This window comes from Argiope bruennichi, chromosome 8 (genome assembly GCF_947563725.1).
Source record: "Argiope bruennichi chromosome 8, qqArgBrue1.1, whole genome shotgun sequence".
NCBI classification, from domain to species: domain Eukaryota; kingdom Metazoa; phylum Arthropoda; class Arachnida; order Araneae; family Araneidae; genus Argiope; species Argiope bruennichi.
Window position 1 is genome coordinate 81,180,504 of NC_079158.1, and position 16,216 is coordinate 81,196,719.

General features: G+C 28.8%; 1 protein-coding gene across 1 annotated transcript; it reads right to left on the reverse strand.

Moving 5' to 3' along the window:
* Window positions 1–15,086: 15,086 nt before the first annotated feature.
* LOC129980675 (uncharacterized) lies at window positions 15,087–15,974 on the reverse strand. The gene has a single exon (XM_056091056.1). The coding sequence runs from the start codon at window positions 15,972–15,974 to the stop codon at window positions 15,087–15,089; it is 888 nt and encodes a 295-aa protein (XP_055947031.1).
* Window positions 15,975–16,216: the final 242 nt, after the last annotated feature.

Here is a 16,216-nt window from a genome sequence, read left to right on the forward strand (position 1 = left end):
TCAAAACTAGCAAATTCAACAATAGTTTGGAGGGCTGATGTTGTCATTTAAAACATATTTTATTTTGAATCGTTAATTCAAATTTCAATTATTTAAAAATAATACAAAGCCTTTGTATTTCTCAAAATAATTTACGGAATTACTTCTATTTAGAAGTGATTTTCACATCATTTTACAATTCAAATAAATGCATCCTTTTAATATAACAATTTAAGTATTTTACAACGTATTTATCAATTTTATATATCTTTAAATTTTTTCTTTACATAACTTTTAAGAATGGTTTTCATTTTGAAGTTAAGCTAAAACCACTTCATTTAAGTCTCTAAATCAGAGGTTCCCAAACTTTTTTTCTCGTGGACCACTTTTAAAGTTTTACTATTCCACTTTTCCTATTTCCATTTTTAAAGTTTTACTATTTTCGGTAGACCTCCTGTTGCTACATTTCTACTGTATTCTCAAAATTCATAAAAAATATCACCCAAAATTGGAGATGTTAAGAAGAAAAAAAAAAGTAGCACATTTTCAATTTCAAAAAAGTAACACATTTTCAGCTTCAAAAAAGTAGCAGAGCGCAAGTCGCATTTTATCCCTTTGCAAGTCTAAACAAGCATCCCAGACGAGCGGGCGCACGGGCGGCACTTTGGAAGTCTCGACATGTGGAGTACACTTGTACTATTATCTATTGTTCTATTTAATTCTGTGTTTGAACTGAGTCTCGAATATTTCTGAGTACCTACCTAGGGAATGAGGCTACCTACCTACATTGATAGGTAAATCCAAGCCAAAAGTTTTGTTCTTTATTATGAAAACCAGAAAATTTTTCGTGGACCCCCACTTACAACTTGTGAACCCCTGTTTTCTTTTCACGTCTACGTGGACCCCCGTGTGGGTCCACCCCCCCTGGGGGTCCACCTGGACCACTTTGGAAACCTATGCTCTAAATGTTAATTTACATGATTTTTTTCAACAATTAAAGCTAAATAAAAAATACTCTGCATATTATCTGCATAGGAAAGAGATTAGGACAATGGAAATTAGAATTCCGTGGAAGAAGGGAATGTGCAGTTAGAAAATAGTTTAATTTCTAAGTTGTACTTTTAATTATATTATGTTATCATGAGACTTGACTCTATTAGTGAAATTCATGTTCATAATATATAGATGGGTGGCTATTTAAGTACACTATATCATATCTGTTTTACAATTTGATATTTAAATTGATTTGTTGAATGAATAATAAGAAATTTATGTTTAAGTGATTTGGTTAAAATTAAATAAACCAAACTAATTAAAATTGAAATTATAAATTAATTAAATTTAAAAATAATTAAAATAATAACGATTAAATGAAAAAATGAAATAAATAAAAAAAATAATAAATGGTTGGAATATAAACATATCCACTGTTCTTGCGAATCTCTTGTGTTAGTAAAACATGAAATTCATAATCGTCTTATCGAAAAATGATGGATTTATAGAAAAATAAACATTATTTCTGTTTTTTATCAATAATAAATATTTGCCCATCATTTCTTAAAAATATTAAATTTTTCGGCAAAGAAAATAACATTTTATTAATTTTTAGATTATATTTGTAAAGATAATACATACTGAATATTTTCACTAAATAGATGTTTCGTAACTTTCTTCAGTCTGTTTAGGATGAATAATCAGAAATTGATCATTAATTTATGTTTTTGAATAAAATATTCCTCCGCTTCTTCATATTTTTCCATAAAGAAGCTAATTCAAAAGTTTTATTTCCGCAACAAAATTGACTGCCAAATAAAAAGTTGAGTATTTTAATTTTACGCTCGAAATCTCCTCCGGAGTTTGAAGAGCATTTTTACATTAACTTAAATATAACCAGAAAGTGTAGCAAGAGTGAGATATTTCGAATCTTGGGAAAGCGTAAGTTAAACATAGAAAACATATACCTTTTTTTTTCATCAAGATACACTGGAAATGAAATCTTCAAGGCTATATTTTTGCCACTTTATGCACGAAGACGAGAGATTTCTATTGCATAAGAAATCCAATGTACGTCTTTGTCAATATTTGTTTCTGAGCAAAAGATTTTGTTTCAGTTATTTGCTAAAGATAAAAAAAAATATTCAAACTAATCTTTTTTTTTCATATTTAGATATATATTTAGAAATAGTGACTTTTGAAGCTGGTCTTATTGCATTGATTATGGAACTGTAATACAGATGAAACACAAATGCAATGAACGTTAGTCTTCGATAGAAAATAATTCGTTTGTGATTTATAAAATTATTTGTTCATATATTGATTTAATTTTATCTCTTCATTGAGGGAACTGATATATGATGCTATTTGAAAAGGGTAGTAGTATATGACATCATATTTCTATTCCCTACTCCAAATTTTAAGGCAATTTTTCTTAGGTTTTTTTTTTAAGTTAATGTATTCAGGAATTATATTGAAAAGAAATACTTTTATTTAAAATAAACATTAAAAATAAAATTTACTTAACTGGAAAGGTACATAACGAGTTATGTTAAATCCTGCATAATAAAATAAAAGGGAGAAAAATTATATATGAAAAATCTTTTTGCATTAAATATAAAATAGAAAAATCCTGAGTATGATAAATCTTATTTCATCTATATCATATTTCTGATAATGCTAATTCGTCATTTATGTATTATCTTTTGGAATTTTTAAATAGTATAAGTTTACTGCATGCCAAGGGGGGTGGCTATTCTGGATGTCGGTATTTTCGGTCTCTTATCGGAAATATTCATATTTTACACCCAATAGATTATACCGGTGTCATATGCATGAAATCATCTCAAGTTGCATCATGGCATCTGAACAAAAAAAAAATAGGAATAATATATAGGGTGTGTACAGCTTCTAATATTTAGAGATTCTGACAGAACATACCAAGATAAGTATTTTGATATATAATATGTGGGGTCTCCGAATATAGCGTCATAGTCTAATTACGCGAAAAGCATTAATTACAAATCCGACAGTCTGTATTACAAATTACGAAACATACAACGATTGTACAATATAAAAGCTTCACCAGGTAACTATGTAAATTTGTAGCAACCATTGAGAAGAAGAAAATGGTTTAAATGGTTTTAAAAAGTTCGATTTTGCAAACACGATGATTAATAAGGTTGAATTTGGCGAAACTAATTTTTAATCGGATCTGGTTTAGTGAAGAGGCGCACTTCCACTTTCATAGCCCACTGAAACTCAACAATTCTAGCCCACTGAAAATCTTCACCATGCAACAGTTCAACCACTGCACCCACTTAAGCTCACTGTTTGGTCTGCGTTATCTGACGAATGCATCATTGGGACATCTTTTTTTATCTAAAATGACATCGTTGAAATTTATTCTGACGTGTTGAGTAATGGTGTTATCCCATTCTTGCATGACGTATACAAGATAAGTAATTACTGGTTTATGCAAGATGACGCTAGATCTCACCGCATCAGCGAAACTTCGATCACTTAGCGGAACATCTTCACGATAGACTTATTGAATAGGATTCCATTACAAAAATTGACAATATTATAGAGTGGCCACCTTACTGTCCGGATCTTAATCCTTGTGACTATTTTTATGAAGAAATCTGAAAGACACAGTGTATCTCACACAACCCTTAACATTAGATGACTTGAGAGCAGCAATTGGATCAGAGATCAAAGAAATTGGAAAGATGTTTTCCAGAAAACGATTTTCGAATTTCGTTTCAGACTTCGTCATGTCATTTATTCGAGTTGTCGACATTTCGAAAATATGTTCCATTAAAAGTTTTCAATAAACATTGACTTTCACTTTTTTTTTCTTCTTATCTCTTTAAGTTTTTATAACACACCTATATTAGACTACGACGCTATATTCGGAGACCCCACACATTATATATTAAACTACTCGTCTTGATGTCCTCTATCCGAATAGGTAAGTAGTAGACGTTGCATACCTTGTGGAACACCTTGTATTATGGTCCAATGTAATTCCGCATTTTTATTGTCCATCACTGAAGTATGTTTTTGTATCTGTCGCATGATTATCATCGGAAAAAACATTTGACCATCTGTTACTTATGACAGATAATTTATAGTAATTTGAAAAAAAATGATTTAATGTTTTTTTTTTCAATGCCTGTCATTATCTTTTACTAAGCTTGCATAACTAGGACTCAACACAAATATTTATCGTCAATAAAATATATTTTGGGCAACAAGCTATGTTTCGTTCAGGAAGTATCATATTCTAATTTTCTAGTTTCTACAAATAGGCAAACAGTATTTTACTTAATAAGCATCGGACATTTTAGGCCCTCTCTAATCTAAATCCAGGGTCCAATTTTATTGAGTCTATATGTGTAATTGTAGTGTCGATTCCTCTCCAATATTCTATGTTACTATTATAAATAAGGCTCTAATAATCTATTAAATAATAAACTTAATTTGCAATATTAAATTACTCCTTGCAAGCCTTCTAGCTAACAAAATATAAAGTTCAGAAATATTGATACATTTTTATTTTTATCCTCATTTTTTTCTATTAAACATAATTTATCGTTTCCAGCTATACATGTATAGTTTTATTTAATACCGCGTTAATAATTATGAGTAGAAACCATATTCATTATCTATCCACAATTACATTACTTTGTGAATTGTAGAAAGAAAATGTAAATTGAATTAATTATAATCTTCGACCAATGTTTAAGAATGGCTTCCTATCAGCTCAAAATGTAAAAACATTTATAGCAGAAGAAAGCATTTTATAACTAAAAATGTTCACCTCCATGAAAGAAACGCTTATTAATATTTAAATATGAATGAGAGGAGGAGTTATCTTGATCTAAGAATTAAATTTTCATATAAAACCTTTTTCCAACATTTCATAAACTGTCATGATTTTGAAGTGCATTTATACACAGTGTCCCAAATAAACATCGTCAAAATAAACTGAAGTCGATGCTGTATCTGATGTCAACATTTCTCTAGAGTTGGCATCTGTTAAGAAATAATATTACTTCATTCTTTTTATATCTGTCTTCCAGAGTCTTTCCGAAAACGGTAACCGTAACTGCAAGCTTGCACACAATGAAGAAAACCGGATTAGTCATATCAAATTTAATTAATCTAAGAATATTTTCTGAAGCGGCAATATTTCCTTCAGACAAATCCAGTTTCGTCCCAAGGAAGCACGCCTTTCACAAGAGAAAATAAACAGATATAACCTCAGAAATATCCTCCTATTTTAATTAATATATAACCTCATGAAGAGTCATTGTATAAATTTCCTGTTTCAATGGAAATATTTGTAAATGTAAAAATATAAGAATGTTGAATATTTTCTGTTACAATCATGTTCTAAAATATTTGTAATTAATTTTGATATGTATTTTGTAATTAATTCCAGTTGCTGCAGTATAAACGATGATTTCTTTCATTTGATTTTACTTGTATTAAAACCACGATTTCAATTTTTTTAAGGGTTATTATGAAAGAGACTAAGTTTGAGTATTGATTCGACGACGAGAATGACACTTGATTATGTTCTTCTAAAACTTACTTTGAAAGAAAAAAAAAAGATATACAAATTGTTAATTTGAAAACTAGTTTATTGGTTTTTTACTATAAATGTATACTGATCTTCTGATTTTCGAAAGATAACTCATTATTTTCTGAAAAATAATTAACGCTCTCTTTTTTTTTAGGAATTAAATAATTTCTAAAAAATGTGATTTCACATCATTCATTCATTCACACAAGATTCTACATTATATTTCTTTAAATCTATATATCCAAAAGAAATCACCAAAATTATCTCTCTTGATTAAAAATGTAAAATAAGAACCATATCAAGCTATGTATTTATTGCTTGACAATTAAAAAAAGAAAAAAAAGTTTCCTTGATTACATACAAAAAAGAATCTTTAACATATAATATTAAGAAAAGCTGATAATTATAATATTTCTTATTATTAGTATCGAATTTTAGCAAAGATTTAATCACTTTTTTTTAATTTCAAAACATTCGTGTGCAGACATGCAGTCCAAAATTAAAATTTAACTTTCTAAGTTTAAAAGAGTTTAGAAATAAGTAATAAGATTATACTGAAAAGAAGCACATACCTCCATGAACATATAATAAAAAAATCTTATAATATATGACTGTTAAAATAGAGTTTATGCACACTTAAAAAGAGTTAAGAAAATTCTTTATGTTCATAAATATACTAAATTATTTGTAAACAGAAATATATTTCCTCAAATTTAATACACAAGGCAATATTTTTCATACAAAAAGCTTTCTCATATTTATCAGAATTTCCTTATCAAAAATGTTATGTCTATTGTTAAACTTAAGTACCATTATGACAATTTTCTAAAATTAAAAGAAGGATATATTTATTTTATTGAATAAATGATTGCATGCATAGAAAACTGTTCGCTCTCTATATATATTTATATATGCAAAAACGGATAATATATTAAAATAAATAATTAATTTATATGCTGATAATATATTAGCGCTTATATTTTAGATTATGATTTTATACAGTATAAAGAAGTATATCATGATTTACATTTCTACTAAACCAAAAAATTCATAATAGAGAAGTAATTGCCAATATCCACTAAAAAAATAACATAAAATCGTACTTTTACTTTGAATAATTTTGATATAGAATATAAGAAAGCAGATACACCAAGAATAAAAGAATTAGACAATTTATAATTATCGAAAGATGGAGAGCTTTAGTAAATAATAAATTTCTATACAAGAAATTTAATTTACCCTTCTCAGCAGAGAGGGGTAAATTAAATTCCGTTCCATAGATTCCGTTTAACATATAATGACAATTAAAAAGAGAATAACTTTTTCTGATTTATCGTCGATCCAATTAGTCATCGAAGGAGATTTTTTCACTTATCTTACTGATCGGATGTGTAAAATTCCAAGACAAATTTCAGAATGCTAGTCGAATACTAGAAGACTGACAAGATTTCTTTTGTCAGAAGTAATTGTTTCCAACCCCTCTCCCTCGGTTATCACTTTTGAGTTCTGACTTCATTCAAATGGTTGAGAAAGAACAGAATGAATATCGCTGATAAAAATAAACATAAATTAGTGAAAAATATATTGTTTTATCAATATCACTTAGTTCAATAATTTAAGCCAATATAATATATATTGGTTGGCATTATAAAAAGCTTACCCGATACACGATAAAAATATCTAGTTTTACTTTGAAAAAGTTATTAACTGGTGAAAAGAAAAAAAAATATTATTAATAAGTTATTTGAATTTTTATTATTTAATTAATATACTATATAACACTAAATTAGATTTCAGAAATTGAACTATAACTGAAATATCACTCATTATTTCTGTAAAATATGAATTTAATTATACTTAAAGTCAAGATAATTTCCATTTAATTCAAATTCCATTAAAAAATCAAAATTTTTGTTTTCTCTCACAATTACGATAAGCATATAATTCCTCCAGTGAAAAAAAAATTAATAATTTGTACCAACAAAAACTATTTATGCATTATCGATTTTCTATATTATATTAATTAATTTCACAGATTTATTTCAACTGAGAGCCAATGACGAAGCATGAATTGCACTGAAATTATCATTGATAAAAAAACATCTTTATCGAAATCATTTAAACTGTTTAAATAATTATTAAAATAATAATCAAGAATATTTAATTGTACATAGAAAAATTATTATTAAGAGTCACCGTCAAAAAGATATACTGTAATTTATTAATTATTTATTTTTTTCTTATTTAATCAATATAATATGTAGCACTAAATTATATTTCAGAAATTGAATAATAACTAAATTATCAATCATTATTTTTGTCAAATATAAATTTAATTTTACTTTAAATCAAGATAATTTTCACTTAAAATTTTCTTATTTATTTTTTAACACGTTAGTTAAATTATAACGGAATTATTATCCATTATTTATGTCAAATACAAATTTAATTATACTTTAAATCAAGATAATTTTTATTTCAAGTTTTCTTGCTTTTTTTTTGCTCATTAGTGGAAGAAGCTAAATAAAAAATAAAATATGTTTTACTTTAACAATTACGATACGCACATAATATATTAATTGAAACAAAGTTTATAATTTTGCCAATATAAATTGTTTATGTATTAGTTATTTTCAGTATTATATTAATTAAATTCACAGATTTTCTTCCGATTGAGAACCACTGACTGAGCATGCATTGCACTGAAAACATCAGTGATTTTTTAAAAAAAAACTTTAGTGAAAGTAGGAAGCTACTTAAGTAATTAGCTTTAAACTAAATATGTCAGAGCTTGCAACGAAAACATTTTTTTTATGTCAGGGGGAAAAAAGTCAAGTCACAAAAAAACGTTTCAAAAGGAGAAAATGTATTAAAGATTTGGTTGAAACGAGCGTAATTAAGTTTGTTTCAAGATTCCATTGAATTCGAATGTTTTTATTTCCTTTTACTAAGTCCTTATTCATTTACTTTGCTATTCAGTCACAATCTTTGAAATCTCATGTCTTCAGTAATTACGGTATTATCATCGCTATCATTCACTTTGATAAATTTAACGTAATTTAAAAATTAAAAGATCTTAATAATAAGTAATTTTAATTGTAAACTTTTTACAATTTTAATAAAAATATGAAAACAAATCTGCTGTTTAAAAAAACACCTGCTTGCTCAGAAATCTAGTTGAAATCTTTATTAATATTACAAATAAATGTTCATTATAAAAGATTTACTTAAAAGAAACTATTTCTTAATTATTAATTTTACAAATGCCAGTTTCTTTTAAACATTTTATTTAAGACGATTTCCTATTACTGAATTACAGAGATTTTTTATTACATACAGAATATATACCAATGTACAAAATTCTGAAACATGCTTCTTCATAGAAACTTTTAGTAACTTTATCTAGAACTGCAATGAATTGTTTTATTAAAATTTCTGGATTTTTTCGAAATATCAGCCAGCGATGTTTCTAGTGATACAGAAATCTGTAACAACTATCGAAAACCGAAAGTAATTCGAAATTAGTTCCAGAAAACTATTATTACAAACGTAAAAAGTATAAGAAATTTAAGACTTCATCAGAAGTAAATGATAGTCATAGTATTAAAAATGTGTTTATTAGCTATTTCCTTTAGAATTCAAAACGAAAAAGGCTCTAGAGCCTTAAAACCACACTAAACAATTAAGTAGTAAGTAAAAAAATTATTATTTCCCTATTTAAACATGATTCAAACCATGCCTTTAAAAAAAACAACACTAATAATCTATTGTAAATGTTAATCCATGCTTATCTCAATTCATCAGTATGCAAAAAGAGAAAGGATATTAAAAGCGCGCATCGAAAATAAGCGCAGTAATATCAGTAAACAAAGCATTCATTATATAAGTTAATTTTTCTTAGCGTTGTTAAATCTCTGAGTGATAAAATTAATGATATATTCCATTTTTTTTTTTTTTTTTTTTTCAGTTTCTCTTGCTTATTTAGATTCAGAAACCATAAAGATTCTGCTGAACAATTAGACGAATGATGATGAACATAGATGACCACTGGAAACTAAATGATTCCCAGTTTCAAATATTCTCCAAGTAACTTGGGGAAAAGTGAATACGCGTTGAAGGTTTAAATAGTGAAGAGCAGCTTGAACATGAATTACAGACCATGGTAAAGAAGTTACAAAATCTTCAACATGAAAGTGAGGGTTTATCATATTCATATATGTTAAATTATGAAGTTTAATAAAAGAAAATCTTTCGAAATGAATTTCGAATAAATCAGAAATTCCACAGGGAATGTTGCATAATATGTGTAATGTCTTACTCATTAAGAAATTAAGAATATTTATTGAATTCATAAATAATGAAGAATATTATTGGGCTCCTCCACCATTTTAATCAACTGTGTTAAAATTACTGCTTGCCTGAAAAAAATGGGGAACCACATTTAGCAACAACTTTAAAAAAATTTGGTATTCTCTGGTTAATATTTAAATAAATATATATATATATTGTTTTAGCATAGCAACAATAATAAGTTTTGTGCCAAAGAAACAGCATTAGTGGGATGTTATCTTTATGCTATTTCATTGAAATGAAAAGAGACAGGAGAAGTACATTGATTGCATATATCATTTGAAGTATATCATTTAAAGTTAATATATCTCATCAAATTTAACCCATTAACCGATGGTGTTGCGTTGACGCAACGGTCAATATAAATAAATATAAAAAAATAACGATGAAACCAATTTATGAATAAATTACAGTTTTATGTTAAAGAATAGCACTACTAACAAATCAGTGAAAAAATTGTCTTAAATAAATTATGTTACACCTAATAACCGATGTTTTACTTTAAACATTTTTTTTTTGTTCAAATTTCTAAACTCATTTTTTCTTAGAAAAAATAAAAATTAAAAGTAAATTGGGGGTTGGTTGTGAAGTGCTTTAGCCAAGGTCACTATTTGTCAGAACATTCCACACAGCAGATGTTTCTGTGGGGGTGGAGGAGAAAGGAAAAACAGGTGTTGCGTTTGCGCAACGTTAGCGGAAAAGGGGTAGACTGTTATCCTTTTTGAAAGATTTCATTTCAGTACTGTGCGTCTTATTGGTAGAAATTTTTTTATCCTCTGTGGTTTAAAATGCTAAGAACAAGATATCTTACGTTAGAAGAAGCTTTGGATAAAATTTTGGAACAAAATTCCGATGACGAAGATGTATATGAGACCGATATTGTTGTCGTACTTCCAGAAACAGCAGATGCTAGTGATGAAGAAGAAGGTAATGAAAATATTTTAAATAACGATAATGTAGTTTTACCTAGAGATACTGCAGGGGAAGTTGAAGTTCATGTAAAGAAGAAGTTAGATCCTCCCAAAAGTTCTGATTAAAAAAAAAAAAAAACTGAAAAAGGAAGAATTGCGATGGAAGAAAGGAACCAATTAATAGGCCTCAATCAAAAAATGAAGAAAAAGCTTCAATTGATAGTATCAAATAAATCATAGAAGATAAAACTAGTGCAGATATTTTCAATCTTTTTTTTTCAATATGAAGAAAACAAAAAGACACTTGTTGTGGAACGACAACTCTGTTGTGACAATAGGGTCAACGTTTGGAGAAATTGAACCACTAAAAAATGTTTCTCCATACTCTAAAAATCAGAAGAAGAAAATATTAGTAGCCCAACCTCACTGCATTGAGCAATATAATCAGAAAATTGGTGGTGTAGATTTGTGTGACAATTTTGTTTCCAACTACAGAATTAGGGTACGTGGCAAAAGATGGTGGTGGTCAAATTTCATCGATGTTGCACTAAATAATGCTTGGAGAATATCAAGATTTTCTGAAGAAGGAAGTAAAAAGTCACTGTTATATTTTAGACGAGAGGCTGTGCTTCATCTGTTACAGACGCCTTTGGATAGGGAGATAAAAAATAAAAGATCAGCTACAGGACGTCCGAGCAAATTCAGCCTTACAAAACCAATATCCGAAGGACATTTTATTGTTAAGTCTATAGACAGTAGAAGATTACGTTTCAAGTACTGCCACAGCCAAACTATTTATCGCTGCAATGTTTGTGAAGTTGCTTTACACCACAATTGTAGTGAAGCATATCATACTTGAAATTAATATCACCTCATTCTTACATAATAAGCATGTCAACTACATTTATTTTTTAATTTTTAATAAATTAAAATTTTCAAAGAAGTGTTTTGACTATTTTACACCCTTTAATAAGCTCACAAAAATGTCTAGTGTTTAAAACATGAAAAAAATGTGGCATAGTGCTCCGTGATAACGATCAACATTGGTACTTCTTTTCCGCTGACGTAGCGCCAACCCAGCACCTTATATTTTTATAGGTAAGTGCAATTTCCTTATTTTTATATTAAATTACTATTAAAAGGGATCAAAATAGTAACTTGTATTGTTTGCATCGAAAACAAATAATGATTTTGAGTTTTGGCGTTTAATGGGTTAACTTGGAATGAGTAGTTTCGAAGAATAAATGATAATTACACTTATCAAAGGTCTTGGTAAAACACTAAATAAATCCAAAATGCAGACTTGGGTACATTACTTTTTAAAACTATCTATCGATAGTGAATGATGAAAGCAATAGTTAAGGAATGAAGGAGCCACGTCCTGAATATGGAGACATACTAAATATGGCAGTTTTCCAACACGACAAAGTTCACCCACTGCCTGTTGTTAAAAATAGTAAAAAAAAAAAAAAAAAAAAAAAAAAAAAAAACCCTTTGTCGAGATATATTCCTCCATCCGCCATTTTTACATGATTTTTCTTCACACTACAAACTGCTATGTTCTATACAGAGTGAAGAATTGGTCAATTCTCATGAAAATATCAAAAATTGTCTTAGTAGAGAAATTGCATTTAAGCAGGCAGAATTTCTTTTCAATGAGGAATCCGTTTTCTGTTCGAAAGATGGATAGATGCTGTAGTTTTTGAATGAACCATTTTTTTAATTTTTATTAAAAACTAGAATTTTTTTAACTTAAAAGAAGAGCGGAATCATGTTTATGCTTTATCAACAATATTAAGGTATCTATGAATCTTGGACTGGCCAGTAAATTATGCATAATCTTTACTTTTGAGATACCCTCGTTCATATTCTATATTCGTGATGAATGGAACTTGTTCGAAAATTATATTTCATTTCTACAGAAGTTTAATAATTCACATTATGTGTACAAAAGATTTATAAAAAAATTTAAATTTTCTATTCACACCAAAACTTAAATTATCTATACTACATATTTGGGAGAATTGACGATGTGATATTAAACATACAATTCAGGATTATCAGAATATATCCGAATAAAGAATTCTTTGCAAGAAGGATTATATGAATTACGTGTAGTATGCTTCCAGAAAATTATAAAAATATTGTCCCATTGTATTTCTTCCGCCTTGCGTTTTCCTTTTCATCGTGAATCTTTTCTACTTTTATATTAATGTGCTAGTTGTTTTTTCTAACACTTTAGGGTTTTAAGCATCTTTCACATCATCACACTGAGTTCAATAAAATACAAACAAAATAAACTGCATTTGCGCATGCAAATTAATCTGAAAATATGTCTGAATTGTAGACATTTCTATTGTTCTATATATGAAATTGTATACACCCAAAATGTTATTGATCAAAGCTTTATTTAGTAAAAATATGCCCCTTGCAGTTCGAATATTTATCTTTGTATGATTGGAATAAAAAAAAATATATACAACATTAAATTATAAAACAATACACATTGTTAGTGATATTTTAAACGAAGTTTTAGTTAGTTCTTATTTTTCTGAAATGTAAAACGGAGCTCACACTTAAATGTTAAACTGCACATCATATTTTATAAGGATTATATTTCTTTTCTCTCCAAGTATTAAAAATAATTCTTAAATTAGCATTAGAATTATGATGAAGAAAAAGGAAACAATATTAGTATTATATTATTAACAATATTGACAATATAACTGAATTATGATCAACAGTTCATTTAAATATGAAAAATGTATTGAATAACTTTAAAATTAAATTAAAATGAAATAAACTGTATGAATTATCAGAATTTATTGAATTAAAGAGATGCTTAAATCAGTGCATTTTGTTTTTCATATCAAATCAATCGCATGCAGGTAAATGATAAGATGTTAACAATTTGAGTGATAAAAAAATGATATAAAATTAAAATATTATATATTTAGTAAGCATTAGTAACTTCATGAATTTACAAAATGTGATAATGAAAGGAAAAGTACTTCAATTATAGACATTTCTTCGCATATCAGTCTTAATTATTTAAAAATAAAAATGTGTAGTAGTAAAATAAAAAGTAGTGTGTAAAAATAAAAAGTAGTGTGCATATGAGAGAGCTGGCGCAGTGACGTTTAGGCCATAAAGCGCCCCCATAAAATATCCACCCACTTTTAAAAACAATGGCTCTCGGCCCCTCCATAAAATATCCACCCGCTTTTAGAAAACAATGGCTTTCAACCCTCCATAAAAACCGCACCCACTTTTAGAAAGTAATGGTCCTATTTCAGCGACTGAAATCGAACCCACCTTTAGAAATCAATGGTATGGAAAAAAACATAATTTCTCCACCCACTTTTAGAAAACAATGGCTCTATTTTAGCCATAGTATCCCACCCACTATTAAAAAATAATAATATAGCATTCACCATTAATTCCAAACCCCTTTTTAAAAGTATGGTTCAAAAACGTCTTTTATCAACCCCACTTTTAGAAACCAAAGGTTTTAAAAACCTACATTAGAGACTACGATGAATCGTTTAGCAAACATCTTTTAATACTTTTCCAAGTATTGAAAAACCATTTTTGAAACCATATTCATGGATCATTGATAGGGTCATAAAATGAAACTTGATTGCATATTGCAGCTAATAATACGCAAACTATTTTTCTGAAATGAAGCGAGTAGAAATCATCAGATAAAATATGCAATTTGTATCTGAAAAGGTAACACCAATCTATCTTATTCTGGAACTCTAGAGCAAAGGCTTCGTCAAAGGTCTGATACCGTGTTATACTTTTCCAGTGAAGTCGGTCTGCACATTGTCTAATCATACTTTGACTGAGTTTTTGATTAGCCGATACGAGTTCCAGATCCAACTTTTCAAGATATTTCTTAATGAATGGTTCACTCAGAGTTTGACGAGATGACACAGCCCACCAGTCTAGTAAGTTGATATGTCTCTCCATAAACGCCTCAGACATCTTTTGAAATCTACACAGGGTACTCCAATCTAAATCTTTTTCATGTTTTTCCATAAACGATTCCGACAATTTCTGAAATTGGGAGATAATAGACCGATCTTCTTCAGTTGCATTCTCCTCTATGAAGGCTTCACTTAAAGGTGAGTACTGGAAGACATACCGCCAGTTTACAAAATCAGCCAATGCAGACAAAACTTCTTCTGTTAGAGGTTTCTTAGAAAATTCGTTCCAATCTAAATCTTCAGCCATTTATTACAACTAAAATATTTTTATTTTTGTATCGCATAGTGGCCGTGCGCCAAGGTATGGATACCATCTTCCAAGATATGTCGTTTGTCGTCCTTGTCGGACAGCGCTATCTTGTTCACTTGTATTGAATGGATCTCGTGTTTCTTGCTTCTAAGGAGATTCATTGTTCTGTACTGTTGTTGGTGTGAGAACAAACAGTTTTTATAGTCATCGAAAGATATCCTGTTTTTTACTACGCATTTCTTAACATCTTTTGACTTTTTTACCATGTCTGTTTCAGTCTTACAAGCATACCTTTTTGATCTTAATCCGACGAATTCTTCCATAATTTTTCCAGCATGCTCATCCTTCATTTTCCCCAGAACCTTTTTATTTACCTGTGGCATTTCATATTTGTTATTTTCTGGGCAATCCGACGTATCAAAGCAGTTAATCATTCCTTTCATATCCTTATAAAAATCCTCGGTCTGTATGTCATAGATGTAACTGTCAGTGTCCATGTACAATAACTTGATATCGCCCCCGTATTTAGGCTTCATAACATTATAATGAAAGTCGTACATTAGATGCTTCGATAGATCTAATATACTCATGCCGACGTATATTGGCTTATTAAAGATAACTTTCGTCTTGTTCATATGCACAGCGACTAATCTTTCGTCGAAAATGGTCCTTCCCTTGAAGTTGGGCTTAGCAACTAGCTTCTCCGCTTTCTGGGGATCACATACTAGCCTAATATCGAGCCGCTTCCTGATATTTTCCATCGTCTTGCCAAAGACCGAGTTGTTCATAAGTTTGAAGAAGTCTTTTTCAAAGTCATTGGTTGCCTTGGTCCTCATTTCAGTGTTCAGGTCTATGTACCTCTTCAACCAGGGAGACTGCTGAAACTCCAGGGAGACTGCTGACATAACTTCAGCGTAAATCCTTTAGGTAAACAACAACCTGAAATTGAATTAAATTCCATTTGTTATGCAACAATTGTTGAATCTGAAGTTCATATCTTTCCAAACTTAAATTATTAATTCAGAACTATTGAGATCCTTATTGAAATAATTTGATCAAAGAAACTTTAAAAAAAACAAGCAAAATTTTTTCCTGTATAAACTTAAATGTCCATTAAACAAAACTAGGCAGGCCCCTGAGATGCCTG

Bases quoted from the DNA above. Each gene is read 5' to 3' on its own strand.
- LOC129980675 (XM_056091056.1), bottom strand. From the start codon at position 15,974: ATGTCAGCAGTCTCCCTGGAGTTTCAGCAGTCTCCCTGGTTGAAGAGG.